General features: G+C 37.3%; 1 protein-coding gene across 28 annotated transcripts in view; it reads left to right on the top strand.

Annotated features, from left to right (window-relative positions):
- USP45 (ubiquitin specific peptidase 45) overlaps positions 1–15,734 on the top strand; it is a 67,160-nt gene that overhangs the window by 46,871 nt on the left and 4,555 nt on the right. For 12 of the 28 annotated variants that reach the window (XR_014806383.1, XR_014806361.1, XM_084961222.1 and 9 more), the window contains 8 exons: positions 1,817–1,898; positions 4,051–4,142; positions 6,256–6,312; positions 6,653–6,796; positions 8,453–9,125; positions 10,765–10,862; positions 12,637–12,723; positions 15,006–15,159. Coding sequence is in view for 20 of the 28 variants with exons in the window: in XM_084961222.1 (XP_084817348.1) it covers positions 1,817–1,898; positions 4,051–4,142; positions 6,256–6,312; positions 6,653–6,796; positions 8,453–9,125; positions 10,765–10,862; positions 12,637–12,723; positions 15,006–15,159 (1,387 nt within the window). In the remaining 8 variants the exon portion in view is untranslated. Of the gene's footprint in view, positions 1–1,816; positions 1,899–4,050; positions 4,143–6,255; positions 6,313–6,652; positions 6,797–8,407; positions 9,126–10,764; positions 10,863–12,636; positions 12,724–15,005; positions 15,160–15,734 lie in introns of all 28 variants that reach the window. The other 16 variants (XR_014806377.1, XM_084961263.1, XM_084961205.1 and 13 more) reach the window with 5 other exon arrangements.

The following is a 15,734-nucleotide window of genomic DNA, read 5'->3' as shown; positions in this document are numbered from 1 at the left end:
AAAGAGTGTGATGTCATGGTTCACCTTTCAGAGTATAGTAAAGACTCCTCAAATCATATTGAAAATCGTGTCTGAATTTGAACATTTTACTAATTGTAGGATAAATTCACAGTCTTCTAAAGCTGAGGTGTTTGGTAGCTGGAGAAGCTTTTCACACATACATTAAATTTATAGGTGAACATGGGTATTCATTGGAATTTCTCATTTTTCATTAAATATTCTCCTTTGTGGAATTCACATCATTCTATTTTGCTTATTTTAATCCAATAAATTCTCTTTTTCCAGGTGTAAAAAGTCAACTTTAGCTTAGACAAATCCAAATTATATCAATTTTCAAATTTATTGAGTCTTAGTTATAGATTATTCAATACTTAATAGCTTTGGGACACATTGTTTCAGTTTCCTTTATGTATATTTCAGGAGAGCATGACATGACATATAGATTGCTGTATGTTTACTTTTATACCCCATTTTGTATATATTTAGGCTTTTTTTTTTTTTTCTTGGCTACAGCTGTGGCATGTGGTAATTTCTGGACCAGGGATCAAACCTGTGCCACAGCTGCAACAATGCTGGACCTTAGCCTGCTGCACCCTACACAGGAACTTCCTTTTATTTAAGTTTCTGAATATTGCATTAATTTTCGAAATACAGAGTTCCTGTTGTGGCTCAGCAGTAATGAAACCAACTAGTATTCAAGAGGACATGGGTTTGATCCCTGGCCTCACTCAGTGGGTTAAGGATCCAGTGTTGCCATGAGCTGTGATATAGGTTACAGACACAGCTTGAATCTGGCGTTGCTATGGCTTTTGTACAGGCTGGTAGCTGCAGCTCTGATGTGACCCCTAGCCTGAGAACTTCCATGTGCCGTGGGTACGGCCCTAAAAAGACAAAAAAAAAAAAAAAAAAAAAAAATTGTTTTCAAAATATGCTTGAAGAAAATAGCAGTTCTAAAGAAATAAAATATGCTGATCATAGGCTAGTCAGTAAACAAAACTCAGTGTCATAATTATTGGGGGAGGATGTTAAAAACTTATTGTAAAACATATCGAACATATAGAGCAATGTGTACAACATACATGTGGCTTAAAGCATAAGTTCCTGTCATGGCTCAGTGGTAACAAACCCAACTAATATCCATGAGGACACGGGTTTGATCCCTGGCCTCCATCAGTGGGTTAAAGGATCTGGTGTTGCCGTGAGCTGTGGTGTAGGTTGCAGACATGGCTCGGATCTGGCATTGCTGTGGTTGTGGCTGTGACTGGCAGCTGTAGCTCTGATTCAACCCCTAGCCTGGGACCCTCCATATGCTGAGAGTGTGGCCCTAAAAAGACCAAAAAGGTGTAATATCAACACTAGCACTCTTTCTTACCACCGCCCCTAGAGTTACAAAAAGGTTCTTTTCATTAGTACTGTAAAATCTACCTATTTTGTTTTTGCAAGCACTTCTTATTGTTTTGAGGGCTATTTCTGTATGCTTAAACATTATAATTTAGTTTTGTAAGACTGGGTAGCAAGCATAAACCTATTTCCATTATTGGATGAAGGTAACCCAAAGATGATGATAGTCGTTGCTGTGGCTGTGATGTAGGGCAGTGGCTGCAGCTCTGATTTGACTCCTGGCCTGGGAACTTCCATATGCCATATAAGCATCTCTAAAAAGCAAAAAAAAAAAAAAAAGTCCTCCTCTTATTTAAGAGGATGAGGCTTGAGTCAACTGTTACTGAAGCTAGATTCTATTCACAAGAATGCAATATAATGCTCTGAAAGAATACATTCTAGTATAGATTCTTATTAAATTCTTGTTGTTTTACAGCGAATACAAGCTGGCATTCTAAAAGCGTTTAACAACCCAACTACTAAAACTGCTGATGATGAAACTAGAAAAAAAGTCAAAGGTATGTTGACTTTTTCACTGTTAAAACTTTCTTCTAGAAGAAAATACTAAAAAGTTTCTTCTGGGGGAGAAAGAACTGAGCATTATGTGAACTAATTCTCTGAAGTAGTGGCCTTAGAAGGAAGAGTGTACTTACTCCTGTGGTTGCGAGATAGTCTGGTGGGTCATAGAAAATGTTAGGATCCATGTGAATTTTTAAAAATAAAACCAATAACGTATATGCAGATTGACACTGATGCCCTTATGGGAAGTATCCTATGGGAGACCTGAAAGGTTGAAAGCAATAATCTCACTTGGAAGTTCGTTTTTATCATATTGTAATGTTTTGCATATAAAGTGTACTTAGATAAGTGTATTTATGGCCATTGTCTACTAGACAGTGCTTCAGTGTTCCAAAGACTCCTGCCAGGAAGCCATTTATTTAAAAGAGTACTGTTAAGTATACATGTCTATACCTAGTGTTGAATCTTCATCAGCCAAAATGTGAGGCCAAAACAATGATTAACTAATCAAAGCTGATCATTTACAGTGATCAGTATTTCAGTATAGGTTTATATCCCATGTTGTTAATGATTTACCTTGTCCTAAGTGTATATTTTGCCTTGAGATATTAACTAATGGTAGTAATGTGTAGTCATTTTTAGAAAATATTTAAAAACATTGTATTTTATTCTCATTTCTACATCTTTTTTTTGTAGCATAATATATAATACATGTCTATAATTGATAAACAGATATACATACATTATAATTGTATGTAACAAAACATTATTGGGTTCAAGATTTTTAAAAAATGTAGAGCGTGAATGTTTTGCTCTTTTGTTTTGAGATAGTGCCATCTAGTGTATGTTTGGAATAACTGCTCATTTTGTTCTTTCACTTCTTTCCACTTTGTAATCTTACCTATTTTCAATCCAGGCAATTTTTCTTTTCTTTTCTTTTCTTTTTTCTTTCTTTTTTTCTTTCTTTCTTATCTTTTTGCCATTTTCTTGGGCCGCTCCCACGGCATATGGAGTTTCCCAGGCTAGGGGTCGAATCGGAGCTGTAGCCGCTGGCCTACACCAGAGCCACAGCAACGTGGAATCCGAGCCGTGTCTGCGACCTACACCACAGCTCACAGCAATCCCAGATCCCCAACCCACAGAGCAAGGGCAGGGATCGAACCCGTAACCTCATGGTTCCTAATCGGATTGTTAACCACTGGGCCATGATAGGAACTCCCAGGCAATTTTTCTTAATGAAACATCTTTGTTTAACATAACATCTAAATAGCTATCATCGTAATTAATAAATGTTTATTGTTACCTCCAGATAAAGTCTGCTCTGTCATTCAGTGATTCAAATAATGTTTTTCAATGATTTAAAATGTTGTTTGTATGAAATTTGAAGATGGAGAGCGAAAAAGGATAGAAGAGACGTTTGAAAGAGGAGTGAATAGGTTTGGTAATATATTTTTCCCCGTGGTTTACTATGGAAAATTTCAAACGTCCACTAGAGAGCATGGTCTAAGGAAGCCTGTGTGCATGTGTGCCCATTGCCTATGTTAAATGACATTCCGTCCATGGTGTGTTATGTTTCATATATTTCCCTCCAACTGCATATTATTTTGAAGCATATCATCAACATAATGTTCTTTTATTTATAAATATTTCTGAAATAAATAATTTTAACATTTTATTATGGTTGAGTACAAATATAACTGAGTTATTAATTGCCATGTGAGTTCTTTATGCTATGCAGTGTTTACTTGTCTTTTACTACCCTGTTGTTTCCATAGTTATAGTCTAGGCCTCTGTAATCCTAAATCATATTCTTCCCAATCCCTCTGTCTACCTCTAGGCTAGGCACAGAGGCTTTAAAGGATTTGGTGGGAGAAGTTGAGTATGGTATGAACGGTGGTTATTGTTTTACTTCTTAAGTTTAAGAACAGTTTGTTAATTCTTAGAGACTACTGTAGTTGCTAGTTACTTTTTCTCTGTAGAATTGTAAAGAAGAAAGACATGGTGATATCACATAGTAAAATATATTATTAAATATGGTACTAGATATCTGCCATATTCAGATTTCTGTTGATTCAACAGAAAACAAGCCTATTACATTGTTAGGTTGATGGTTGACATGTTTTTGTGCATTAAAAAGTATTATTTTTACAGCATATGGAAGAGAAGGTGTGAAAATGAACTTCATAGATCGTATCTTTATTGGTGAATTAACTAGCACGGTCATGTGTGAAGAATGTGCAAATGTAGGTAACTTTGGAATTCACTTCAACATGGAATAGATTACAGTTACATTGTTTTTACTTTCTTTCACATGTAATCATCAGCAGTCATTTATTTTTATTTGTGACAGATGACTACATAATAGTTTTTTTTAAGTCTTGAAAATACATCCTTCATTCCTAGAAAATAAATATAATGTATAATTTTTTACTAGGAAATGTGTTATCTAACTTTTCCTCTTAATACACCTTTGCAGTTTATTTAGCTTGTTTTAATATGCTTCAATGTGTTAGCTACTCATTTGGATTGAAAATGAAAGAGAAACTCCTGTGAAGAGAGTAACCATGTTAATATAACTGTGTACTGCTCTGAATTGTAATCTGAATAGAAGTAATTTAATGTAGTAACATAATTTAGGCTGATCTACTTTTTAAAAGTTTACATTTATTTGACTTGAAGTTTTTTTAAGCAGACTTGACTCATCTTTGAATTTAGTGATAAATGTTAATTTTGAATGACATCTGTACATTAAAAACTTCTTAAAATATGTATAAATTTTTACAGGTTTTCAGTTGCTTGGTAAAGAATATTTCTGAAAGCATATGGCATATGATAGGTTTAAACTTGTCTTGGAGCTCTCTTGTGGTGCAGTGGTTTAAGGATCCAATTATACCATTGTAGTGTCTTGGGTTGATGCTGTGATGCAGGTTTGATCCCTGGCCTGGGAACTTCCACATGTTATGAGTACAGCCTCTCCAAAAAAGAGAGAGTCTTTATGTCCATTAACTTGTCCCAGATTATGGAGTACCTTTCCTCTCTAGTCTTATAAAACCAGGATTATATAGTATATCTCCTTCTAGCCTGTCATACTAAAACACGGAACATGTCAACGTAATATTATAGTTGGGCTTTGAACAATATGGGTTGAATTGCAAGAGGGCCACTTATGCTCGTGTTTAATTTTTTTTTTTTTAATAAATACCACCACAGTACTACATAATCTGTGTTTGGTTGAATCTGTGGATGCAGAACCCCGACTGTAAAATTATACTCTGATTTTTTTTTTTGGCTGCCTTGTGGCATATGGATTTCCCAGACCAGGAGTCTGATTGGAGCCTCAGTTGCCACCTAAGCTGCAGCTGCGGCAATGCTGGATCCTTAACCCACTGTGCTGGGCCAGAGATTGAACCTGTGTCCCAGCATTTCCAAGGTGCTGCTGATCCCATGCACCACAGCGGGAACTCTAATTATACTCTGATTTTTGTCTGTTGAATGGGATGGGGGTCAGCATCCATAACCCCCACATTGTTCAATCGTCAACTCCACTCAAATTTCTATTATATTCAACGTAGATGTTTTCTTTTTCACGAGGTACAGAGTATCTTGTTTTGTTTTTGGTGGCACCGTCAGCATGTGGAAATCCTTGGACAGAGATTGAACCTGCGCCACAGCATTGACCTAAGTTGCTGCAGTGACCATACCAGATCCTTAACCTACTGTACCACAAGAGTATCATCCCCCCCCCCCCCCCGTTTTTTTTGGCTACCCTGAAGCATATGCAGTTTCTGGGCCAGGGATCAGATCCGAGCAGCAGGTGTGACCTATGCCGCTTGTGCAGCAACGTTGGATCCCCAATCCACTGCCCTGGGCCAGGGATTGAACTTGTGTCCCAGCACTCCGGAGACTGCCTATTCCATTGCACCACAGAGGGAACCCCCCAAGAATATCTTTTAAATTATCCTAAAGAATCTATAGAACCAAACTCTCTGACTTTTTTTCATGACATTTTTTAACATTTCATATTTTATGTTATGGTCCTAATTTCACCAAAAATATGTTTATGTCTTCAATTCATCCATTTTATTAAGTACAATTTATTTTAAAGTTACTTTAAGTATTAAAGGTTAGTCATATTAACAGTATGATAAAATTCAACTGGATTGCGTTTATTCAGGTTTTAAAATATCTTGATTTAGTAATATGCATTGCTATACTCAAATTACTGTTTGTTCCAGGAACACTTTATAACTTAAAATTTTAAGTTGCCTGGGAAGTTTGATTTCTTTAAGACTTTACAAAACTACATTGTCTATATTAGAATTCTAACTAAAGTCCTCAACATGTTTTCTTTTTAAGATCTCCACAGTGAAAGATCCTTTTATTGATATTTCACTTCCTATAATAGAAGAGAGGGTAAGGAGAAAAAAAACTTAAGTCTTTTTGTGAAGGGAGTTATAAATTCCTATGTTTAGACATGTGTTGAATGTATTATCAGATATCTGAGAGTCATTATTTTTTATATGCAATACTTGAGTTTATGCAGTGTGTTTGATATTGGAGTTTGTGTATGTTTGCATGAAGTATGACATAATTCTTATTCTCAAGGAATTTCAACCCTTATGCTTTATATTTTGAGAAATAATGTTAAGAAAATTATCCATATTTCAAATGAGTTAAAAATTTTGAAAAGTAGATGATATCCAGAGTTTATTTCCTAAAGAAGTTTTGTGTTGTGTACATGGTATCTATCTAGGTTTCAAAACCTGTACTTTTGGGAAGAACGAGTAAATATAGAAGCTTACAGGAGACAGATAATAGTCAGTACAGTGGCTCTGTTACTGTAGAAAATACTCAGCAACCCAAAGCCACCAAGAAGCATTCTCCATCTAAAGATATGGTAAGATTATGAGCATTTATGAGATATCTGGTTTTTTAAAACTTTTTTATTAAGAAAGAGTTTAAAAGTATATAAAAGTAGAGAAAAAAGTATAATAAACTCCCATGTACACATTTTTCAGCTTCAGTTATCATTCACAAGTAATCATGTTTTATCTGTATCCCACATTTCCCTCTTCCCCATCCTAGATTATTTTGAAATAAATCCCAAATATATACTTCAATATGTATTTCTAAAACAAGCTCTTCTTTAAAAGACATAACCATCATATCATTATTTTACCTAAAAATATTAATAACTTATTAATTATATAAATATCTAGTCATAATTTAAACTTCTGCAGTTGTCTCATAAAGTATTTGTTTTTTTGTTTTTGCTTTTTAAAACATATTTGAATTTAGGGTCTAAAAAAGATATATAGATTTGCCATGTCTCTTAAATATCTTAATCCACAGATTCCTCCTTTTTTTTCTCTGCAATTTATTTGTTGGAGAAATCAGGTCATTTTTTCCAGCAGTTTCTCACATTCTCACATCAGTAGTAACTCATTTTGCATGTTGTGGTAATTCATTTTGTGTGTACTAATTCATTAACATATTGTTAAGAGGTAACTCTGTCCCTTTTGTTTCCTTTCTAAGGCAGTTTGAGGTAGAGACCTAATTAGGTTTAAGCTTGATTTATTTAATTTTTGATTTTTTTTTTTTAAGGGCTGCACCTGCTGCATATGAAAGTTGGGCTAGGGGAGTTCCCGTCGTGGCTCAGTGGTTAACGCATCCAACTAGGAACCATGAGGTTGAGGGTTCAATCCCTGGCCTTGCTCAGTGGGTTAACGATCCGGCGTTGCCATGAGCTGTGGTGTAGGTTGCAGAGGCGGCTCGGATCCTGCCTTGCTGAGGTTCTGGCGTAGGCCGGTGGCTACAGCTCCGATGGGACCCCTAGCCTGGGAACCTCCATATGCTGCAGGAGTGGCCCAAAAGACAAAAAAAAAAAAAAAGACAAATAAAAAGACAAGAAGACAAAAAAAAAAAAAAGAAAGTTGGGCTAGGGATCAAATCAGAGCTGCAGTAGCAGGCCTATGCCATAGCCACCCAATGCCAGATCTGAGCTGCATCTGTGACCCACACCACAGGTGGCACCGTCAGCATGCCACCATTCCACAAAAGTCCTGTTCCCTCTCTATGAGTAGGTAACCATTATTTTTGGTTTCTTGTATAGGAGTTTACTTTTATTTTTTATTTTTTGTCTTTTTAAGGGCCGCACCTGTCGCACATGGAGGTTTCCAGGCTAGGGTTGAATTGGAGCCATAACTGCCGGCCTATACCACAGCCCCTGCAGTGCCAGATCCAAGCTGTGTCTTCGACCTACACCACAGCTCACAGCAATGCCAGATACTTAACTCACTGAGTGAGTCCAGGGATCAAACCTGCGTCCATGAATGCTAGGCTGAGCCACGATGGGACTCCTGAAGTTTACTTTTGAATTAGAGCTTTTTGTTAGCATATCTTCAATTGACTGCAGTTTAGGTAGGTTTAGGAAATAGATATCAGAGATATTAGAAATAGTATTTTAGTAATTGTGGAATATTTAAGACTTATTGCCATTTATTTTCAGTAAGGTCACAAGATTCTTTTCTCTGAAAACACTGTCAACTTACAGAATCAACTAATTCATGGCAGAAAATGTATAAGAAAATTGTCATCTGGAGATGATAAGGCTGCTGTCATGTACCAGAAAAACGAAAACCTTGAAACGGATGGAGGCTCTTCATTGTTTGCAAGCGTCAGGAGCACTGAGTCCACTCTGACTGAAAGCCCTACCGATGGCAGTGAAAAAGAAGCCAGCCTTTCTGACAGCAGTGTTGATGCTGACAGTGAGGCTTCAGAGTCTGAAAGTGCCCCTAAACAGACTTTGTTGTTGAGGTCCGGCAACAGCTACTGTGTGCACACAAATGGACACCTTCGCCACCCATCAGAAAGTGAACCACCCGCCAGGGAGAGTGACAGCGGTGATGACGGAGTGGCTCAAGCTGTTTCTGAACTTCGTTTGAGCAGCGCTGTAGCTGGAGATGGGGATTTTGACCGAGAAAATCCGCTGCTAAATGTTTCAAATAATTTATGTTTTTCAGAGAATAAGCAAATGGTGCCTCAAGGCCCCCAAAATGCTTTTCAGACCCTTTCTCAGAGTTATATAACCACTTCTAAAGAATGTTCAATTCAATCCTGTCTCTATCAGTTTACGTCTATGGAATTACTAATGGGGAATAACAAACTTCTGTGTGAGCACTGTACTGAAAAGAAGCAGAAGTACCAAAAGGAAACCAGTTCTGCAGGTAAATGTTTAGCTTAATTTTTTTTTTTTTTAGGTATTCGTGGATGATCTGATCATTAGTGACTTGTGGGTCATAGATCCCAAGTAGAGGAACCTAAGAACCTTGTCTCCACACTTCAGCTGCATGGACGCAGGGGTTGTCTATTCAGATCTGTATCTCAGCACTGAAGATACTGACTGGGCAGAGTCAATCTGCAATAGATCTGTTTAGTTAGTTAGTCTTTTTAGGTCTGCACCCATGGCATATGGAGGTTCCCAGGCTAGGGGTCTAATCGGAGCTGTATCTGCTGGCCTACACCACAGCTCACAGCAACTCGGGATTCTTAACCCACTGATGGAGGCCAGGGATCAAACCTGCATCCTCATTGGTACTAGTCAGGTTCATTATCACTGAGCCATGATGGGAACTCCACAGAGCCACATAATCTTATTTCAGGGGACTAGCTATCTGAAATTTTTCAGAAGAAATATTCTTAAAACTTAAAATTTTATTACTAGTAAGATTAATGTTCTTCACAAATCCCATCAGTCTATTGTAAAGTCATGTCATAAGATAGAAATATGAGGAGTTCCCATTGTGGTGCAGTGGAAACAAATCCGACTAGGAACCATGACATTGCAGGTTCAATCCCTGGCCTTGCTCAGTGGGTCGAGGATCCAGCATTGCCGTGAGCTGTGGTGTAGGTTGCAGACGCGGCTCAGATCCCACATTGCTATGGCTCTGGCGTAGGCCGGTGGCTATGGCTCTGATTAGACCCCTAGACTGGGAATCTCCATATTGCCATATGCCACGGGAGCGGCCCAAGAAAAGACCAAAAATAAAATAAAATAAAAATAAATAAATAGAGCAAACACTGATTCTTAGTGACTAGTTTTTTCAAAATATAGATTTGGGGAGTTCTCTTGTGGTGCAGCAGGTTAACTATCTGATGTTGTCACTGCAGCAGCTTAGGTTGCTATTGTGGCACAGGTTTGATCCCTGGCCCAGGAATTTCTATATGCTATGGGTGTAGCCAAAAAAAAAAAATGTAGGTTTTATTATTCAGTTATGGTGAGCCCAGCAAATAAGGAGATGATTGCCACTATCAGTAAGGCCCCATATATCAAAGCATCAGAATGAAGACATGCTTAATACATTAGTAATTAAATGTCTAAATGGGAGAGGAAGAAATGCCAACTTAACATTAATCCAAGTTAAACATGCAGTTGGCCATATTCAAGTCCTATCATGAGTCCTTTGAAACAGCCTCTTATTGAAATGCCCCATTGTTCCGTAATAGTGAGCTCCTTCCACTGCAATGAGTAATGACCAAGTTTTTTTCAGCTATAGTTGTGTTTCTGATGATCTTTAGAGGACATTGACACAAGTCATTTATGGTCTGTCTGCTTATAGCTTCCAAGTTATGTTGCATGTGTCACCTCCCCTATTCTTCATCCTTATAAGTGTGTGCCTTAAAAAAATCACTTTCATATTAGTGGTGTTTGGGTAGAGGCTGTCTGTAACTAGAAGTCTGATTTCATTTTTAATATTTTCAAAAATGTGGTATAGTGCTTCTGTATAAATTTTAACTATATTAGATGGTAAATAATGTATAAAATGGAACTTTACATATAAATTTATAATATTACATTTTATGCAGAAAAGAAAGCAGAAGGGGTTTATACAAATGCCAGGAAGCAACTGCTCATTTCTGCTGTTCCAGCTATCCTAATTCTCCATCTTAAAAGATTTCATCAGGTAAATTCCCTTTAGTAGCACTATAGTAATTTTCCTCATATGTTTTACAGAGCCCTAAATTTGTTAAAGTATTGTCAAGGATTAGACAGTAATTATATTGAATTTGCAAATTTGTCATGTGAGATTTACTGCTTTTTCAGCTGTAATAGCTTACTTTTCTAAATGAAATTGTTTAATTCACGGCATTTGAAGATTTAGGTGGTAGGAACTTAAGTAGCATTCATATGCATGTGTGTGAGTGGAAAATAAGATTATTAAGAACCCTTAGAAACAAAGAAATTGCCTAGTGCACATAGTTTTTTTCTGAGCTCTCATGTTTGAGATGAGAGTGATGCTTGGGTTGGCCGTGGTTGACTGGGACTAATTGCAAAAAGGGCTACAAGGGAAGTTCCTGGTGGTCTAGTGGTTAGGACTTGGTGTTTTCACCTCTGAGGTCCTGTTCAGTCCCTGATCTGGGAACTGGGATCCCACATCAAGCCTCTGTATGCTGAGGCCAATTTAAAAGGATGGGGGAGTGGTGCTGCAAGGCAGACTTCACTCTTGTAGGACTCTAATGAGAGAGAAACTAAATATTTTTAATGTGTTGGGTTTTTCTCCAGTTATTTATAGTTTTAATTCAATGCCATCTCTCATTTTTTTTTTTTGCACTTGATAAAATGATTTTAAACTTTCTCGAAAAGCAACATTTTTCCCCTGCCTCTCTAGAAGAAACTTTAATAATTAAAACAATATGGTCAGAATTGTCAAAAAATAAAATTTGAGTATAATTTAAAGCTCTTTTGTTATGTTAAAGGATGAATTTCAAATCATTTTGGAAGAGGCTTAATTATTCAGTAAAGGACTTAGGGAAAATAGGTGTTTGAAGAAATAAAAATATGGAGCTTTCTTATTATACCATATATATCAATACTATTTTCAGATAATTTTTTTTTTTTTGGGGGGCTGCACCTGCAGCATATGAAGACTAGGGGTCAAATCAGAGCAACAGCTGCCAGCCTATGCCACAGTCACAGCAACGCCAGATCTGAGCTGCATTTGGGACCTATGCCACAGCTTATGGCAACACCAGATCGTAACCCACTGAACGAGACCAGGGATTGAACCCACATCCTCATGGATACTAGTTGGGTTCTTAACCCACTGAACCATAAGGAGAATGCCTCAGATAAATGTTTTTAGTTGTATGAAACAAATTATTGAAAGACTAGAAGAAAACTTGATAAACATTATTAACCTAACATCTGTATGAAAGATAGAAGTACAAAAACCCTTGAAAAAAATTTCAAAGGAAGAGATTGCTTTGATTATATATCTGCAACAACAGTTCAGGTGGGCCATGCATGGATGGGCAGGAAGGGCTTTTTTTCTATCTAACCCTATCCTTACCCACAGGAATTAGATTAAGTTCTTGATTTTCTATAGCCAGTGTAACAGAAACTCAGTGGAAGTGAAATGGCCGTGGAGAGCAGAAGCAGTTGTATCATGTCTCCTTACATCAGAATGCGTAATGGAAGGTATATGTTGGCAGTGATTCTGTATGAATCTTGCCAGGGTCGTGCCAGATCTGAGAAACTAATTTTATGGTGTGCCACGGTTATTTTATATTTAGTACTTGCATCCCTTTTAGGAACAACTTAGAGAAAGAATTCATACCCGTTAAGGCATGAAAAAACTAACTTCCAGGATTCCAGTTTGGGTTTTAATTAACAAACATAATGATCTTGTTTAACTAAGTTTGTTGCATTAAGAAAATTTCCTTTGGTATTTTTTTAAGGCTGGCTTGAGTCTTCGCAAAGTAAACAGACATGTGGATTTTCCACTTACGCTTGATTTAGCACCATTCTGTTCTGCCACTTGTAAGGTATAGTATATTATTAAGATATTTAATTGACTTGCAAGTGATATCGAATATATTGTTAATTAGGTCATTTAAATTAAAAACATTTTGTTTAATACATAAAATATTCATGTAGTTACAAAGTCAAATGTGTGAAACAGAGTAAATTTAAACGAGGATAGCTTTTCTCCATGTCTTTTCCACCTGTTTCTCTCCTCCTTTATAGATAGCCTTTTTTTTATTTTATTTATTTTTTTATTATTTTTTGTTGTTGTTGTTGTTGTTGTTGCTATTTCTTGGGCCGTTCCCGCGGCATATGGAGGTTCCCAGGCTAGGGGTTGAATCGGAGCTATAGCCACCGGCCTACGCCAGAGCCACAGCAACGCGGGATCCGAGCCGCATCTACAACCTACACCACAGCTCACGGCAACGCCAGATCGTTAACCCACTGAGCAAGGGCAGGGACCGAACCCGCAACCTCATGGTTCCTAGTCGGATTCGTTAACCACTGCGCCACGACGGGAACTCCAGATAGCCTTTTTTAAAATGATTTTTATTTTTTCCATCATAGTTGGTTTACAGTGTTCTATCAGTTTCTACTTACAGCAAAGTGACCCAGTCACACATATACATACATTCTTTTTCTCACATCATCCTCCATCATAAGTGTCTAGATGTATTTCCCTCTGTTATACAGCAGGATCTCATTGCTTATCTACTCCAAATGCAATAGTTTGCCTTTTTTTTTTTTCTTTTTTTAAAGGGCTGCGCCTGCAGCATGTGGAAGTTCCCAGGCTAGGAGTCAAATCAGAGCTGAAGCTGCCAGCCTATGCCACAACCAGAGCAACGCCAGATCTGCGACCTATACTGCAGCAACGCCAGATCCTTAACCCACTGAATGGGGCCAGGGATGGACCCTGTATTCTCATGGATGCTAGTTGAGTTCATTACTGCTGAGCCACAGCAGGAGCACTTTTTTTTTTTTTGGCCATACCTGTGGCATATGGAGGTTCCTGGGCCAGGAATCAAATCCAAGCTGTAGCCATTGCCTGCATCACAGCTGCAGCAATGCCAGATCCTTAACCTACTGCATCGGGCGAGGAATTGAACCCATGCTGTTGTAAAGACAATGCTGGATTCTTAACCTTCAGCATTACAGCAGGAACTCCAGGATAGGCATTTTTTAAAATTATGGTTTATTCATCTATTTTTAAAAAATAAATAGGCATGTTATATCTGCATTTCTTTAATAATTATAGTTTATAATATGTATGCTTTTTTCCACCTTATTCTTAACATTATATCCTGGAGGTTATTTAATAGCAGTATTTATTGAGAGTCTGCAGTCCATTTTTTCAAGCAGCATAATACTCTGTTTTATGGATGCATAATAGTTTATTCAGCCAGTCCCCAGTTTATGGACATTTGAGTCTACTCCAGTTTTTTGATACTACAACTAATCCTATAGTTAATAATCTGGTGCACATCTCTTTACATTTTGCTCATATTCTTCTGAGATAGAATCCTATAAAAAAGATTAATAAATCTGAGGGTAGTACACATATAACTTAGCTAGATATCCTTGAAGAGGGGTGTACCCCTTTGCATTCCCACATGTGAGTACTCTTCCCCACAGCCCAGCCAACAGAAAATATTGTCAAGTTTTTGCATTTTGCCAATCTAATACATGTGGGAAGTTACCCCAGCATAGTCTTACTATGCGTTTCTCTCTTATTTTAAGTAGGATGTGCAGGACCTATGACGCAGTGGGTTAAGAATCAGACTGCAGGAGTTCCTGTCCTGTCTCAGCAGTAATGAACCTGACTAGTATCCATGAGGACATGGGTTTGATCCCTGGCCTCGCTCAGTGGGTTAAGGATCCGGCGTTGCCGTGAGCTGTGGTGTAAGTCAAAGATGCGGCTCGGATCCCATGTTGCTGTGGCTCTAATTTGACTGACCGCTAGCCTGAAAACTTTCAGGTGCGGTCCTAAAAAGACAAAAAAAAAAAAAAAAAAAAAAAAAAGAATCAGTCTGTAGCGACTCAGGTCACTGCAGAGATGCAGATTCAAACCCTGGCAGGGTGCAATAGGTTAACGGAGCCAGTGTTGCAGCAGCTGTGGCTCACATTCAATCCCTGGCCCAGGAACTTCCATATGCTGGGGTGCAGCCGTAAAATAAAATTTTAAAAGAAATGTAGGAAGTATTTTTAGCTTAATTTCCTTATAGTTATAATTTCCTTATGATTTTCCTTATAATTTAGTATTTCACTAAATATTACTAATTTGAGTTTTTTCTTTGTCTAAAAGAATGTATGTGTGGGTGATAAAGTTCTCTATGGTCTGTATGGCGTAGTAGAACACAGTGGCTCAATGAGAGGAGGTCACTACACTGCTTATGTGAAAGTGAGAACACCCTCCAGGAAATTATTGGAACATATCACTGGAAAGAAAAATATACCAGGTATGCCATCCTAAGTTTATTTTATTCTTAAAAAACAAATGAATTTAGTCTTCCTCTTCTGGAAGAGGTTAAGTTAGTTCAAGTCGAGTCACTTTGTTAAGTGAGAAATACCTTTAGGAGTACTTAGATAATCTTAGAGGAACTTAAAGATCATAAAACTGTATACTTCAGGTGATGTGAAGTGACACCCAGTTTTTCAAGGTGTTAAGTTATCATGTATCACGGTGAAGTAGCATTTTATTTAACAATACCAGTAGTTTTTGAAGACACACCGGATCCTCAGAATAGAGTTGGAGTAGAAAATTTGCTGGATTTGCTTAGGATCAGCAAACTAACTTTGTATTATTTTTCTCTCTTTTTTAGTGCAAATGCTTCTTTCTTTGAATTAATAAATATTTACAAGGCTATCTAATAGTTCACTAGGTACTTAAAGTAAAATGATACTAATAGTAATGCTCTGAAGGAGTTCATTTTAGAAGGTGCTTTAACCCAAGAAGAAACAGACGTATGCAGTAAAATCTTGCATTAGATAAATACAGTCTGTAATGAATGTGTTGTTTATATGTAAAGTCAAA

This window comes from Sus scrofa, chromosome 1 (genome assembly GCF_054392235.1).
Source record: "Sus scrofa isolate SSC_HxYL_T2T_F1_AM1 chromosome 1, Sscrofa_HxYL_maternal_Yorkshire_Landrace_v2.0, whole genome shotgun sequence".
NCBI lineage: Eukaryota > Metazoa > Chordata > Mammalia > Artiodactyla > Suidae > Sus > Sus scrofa.
Note: the sequence above shows the minus strand (reverse complement) of the source record. Positions and strands in the feature narration are given on the sequence as shown.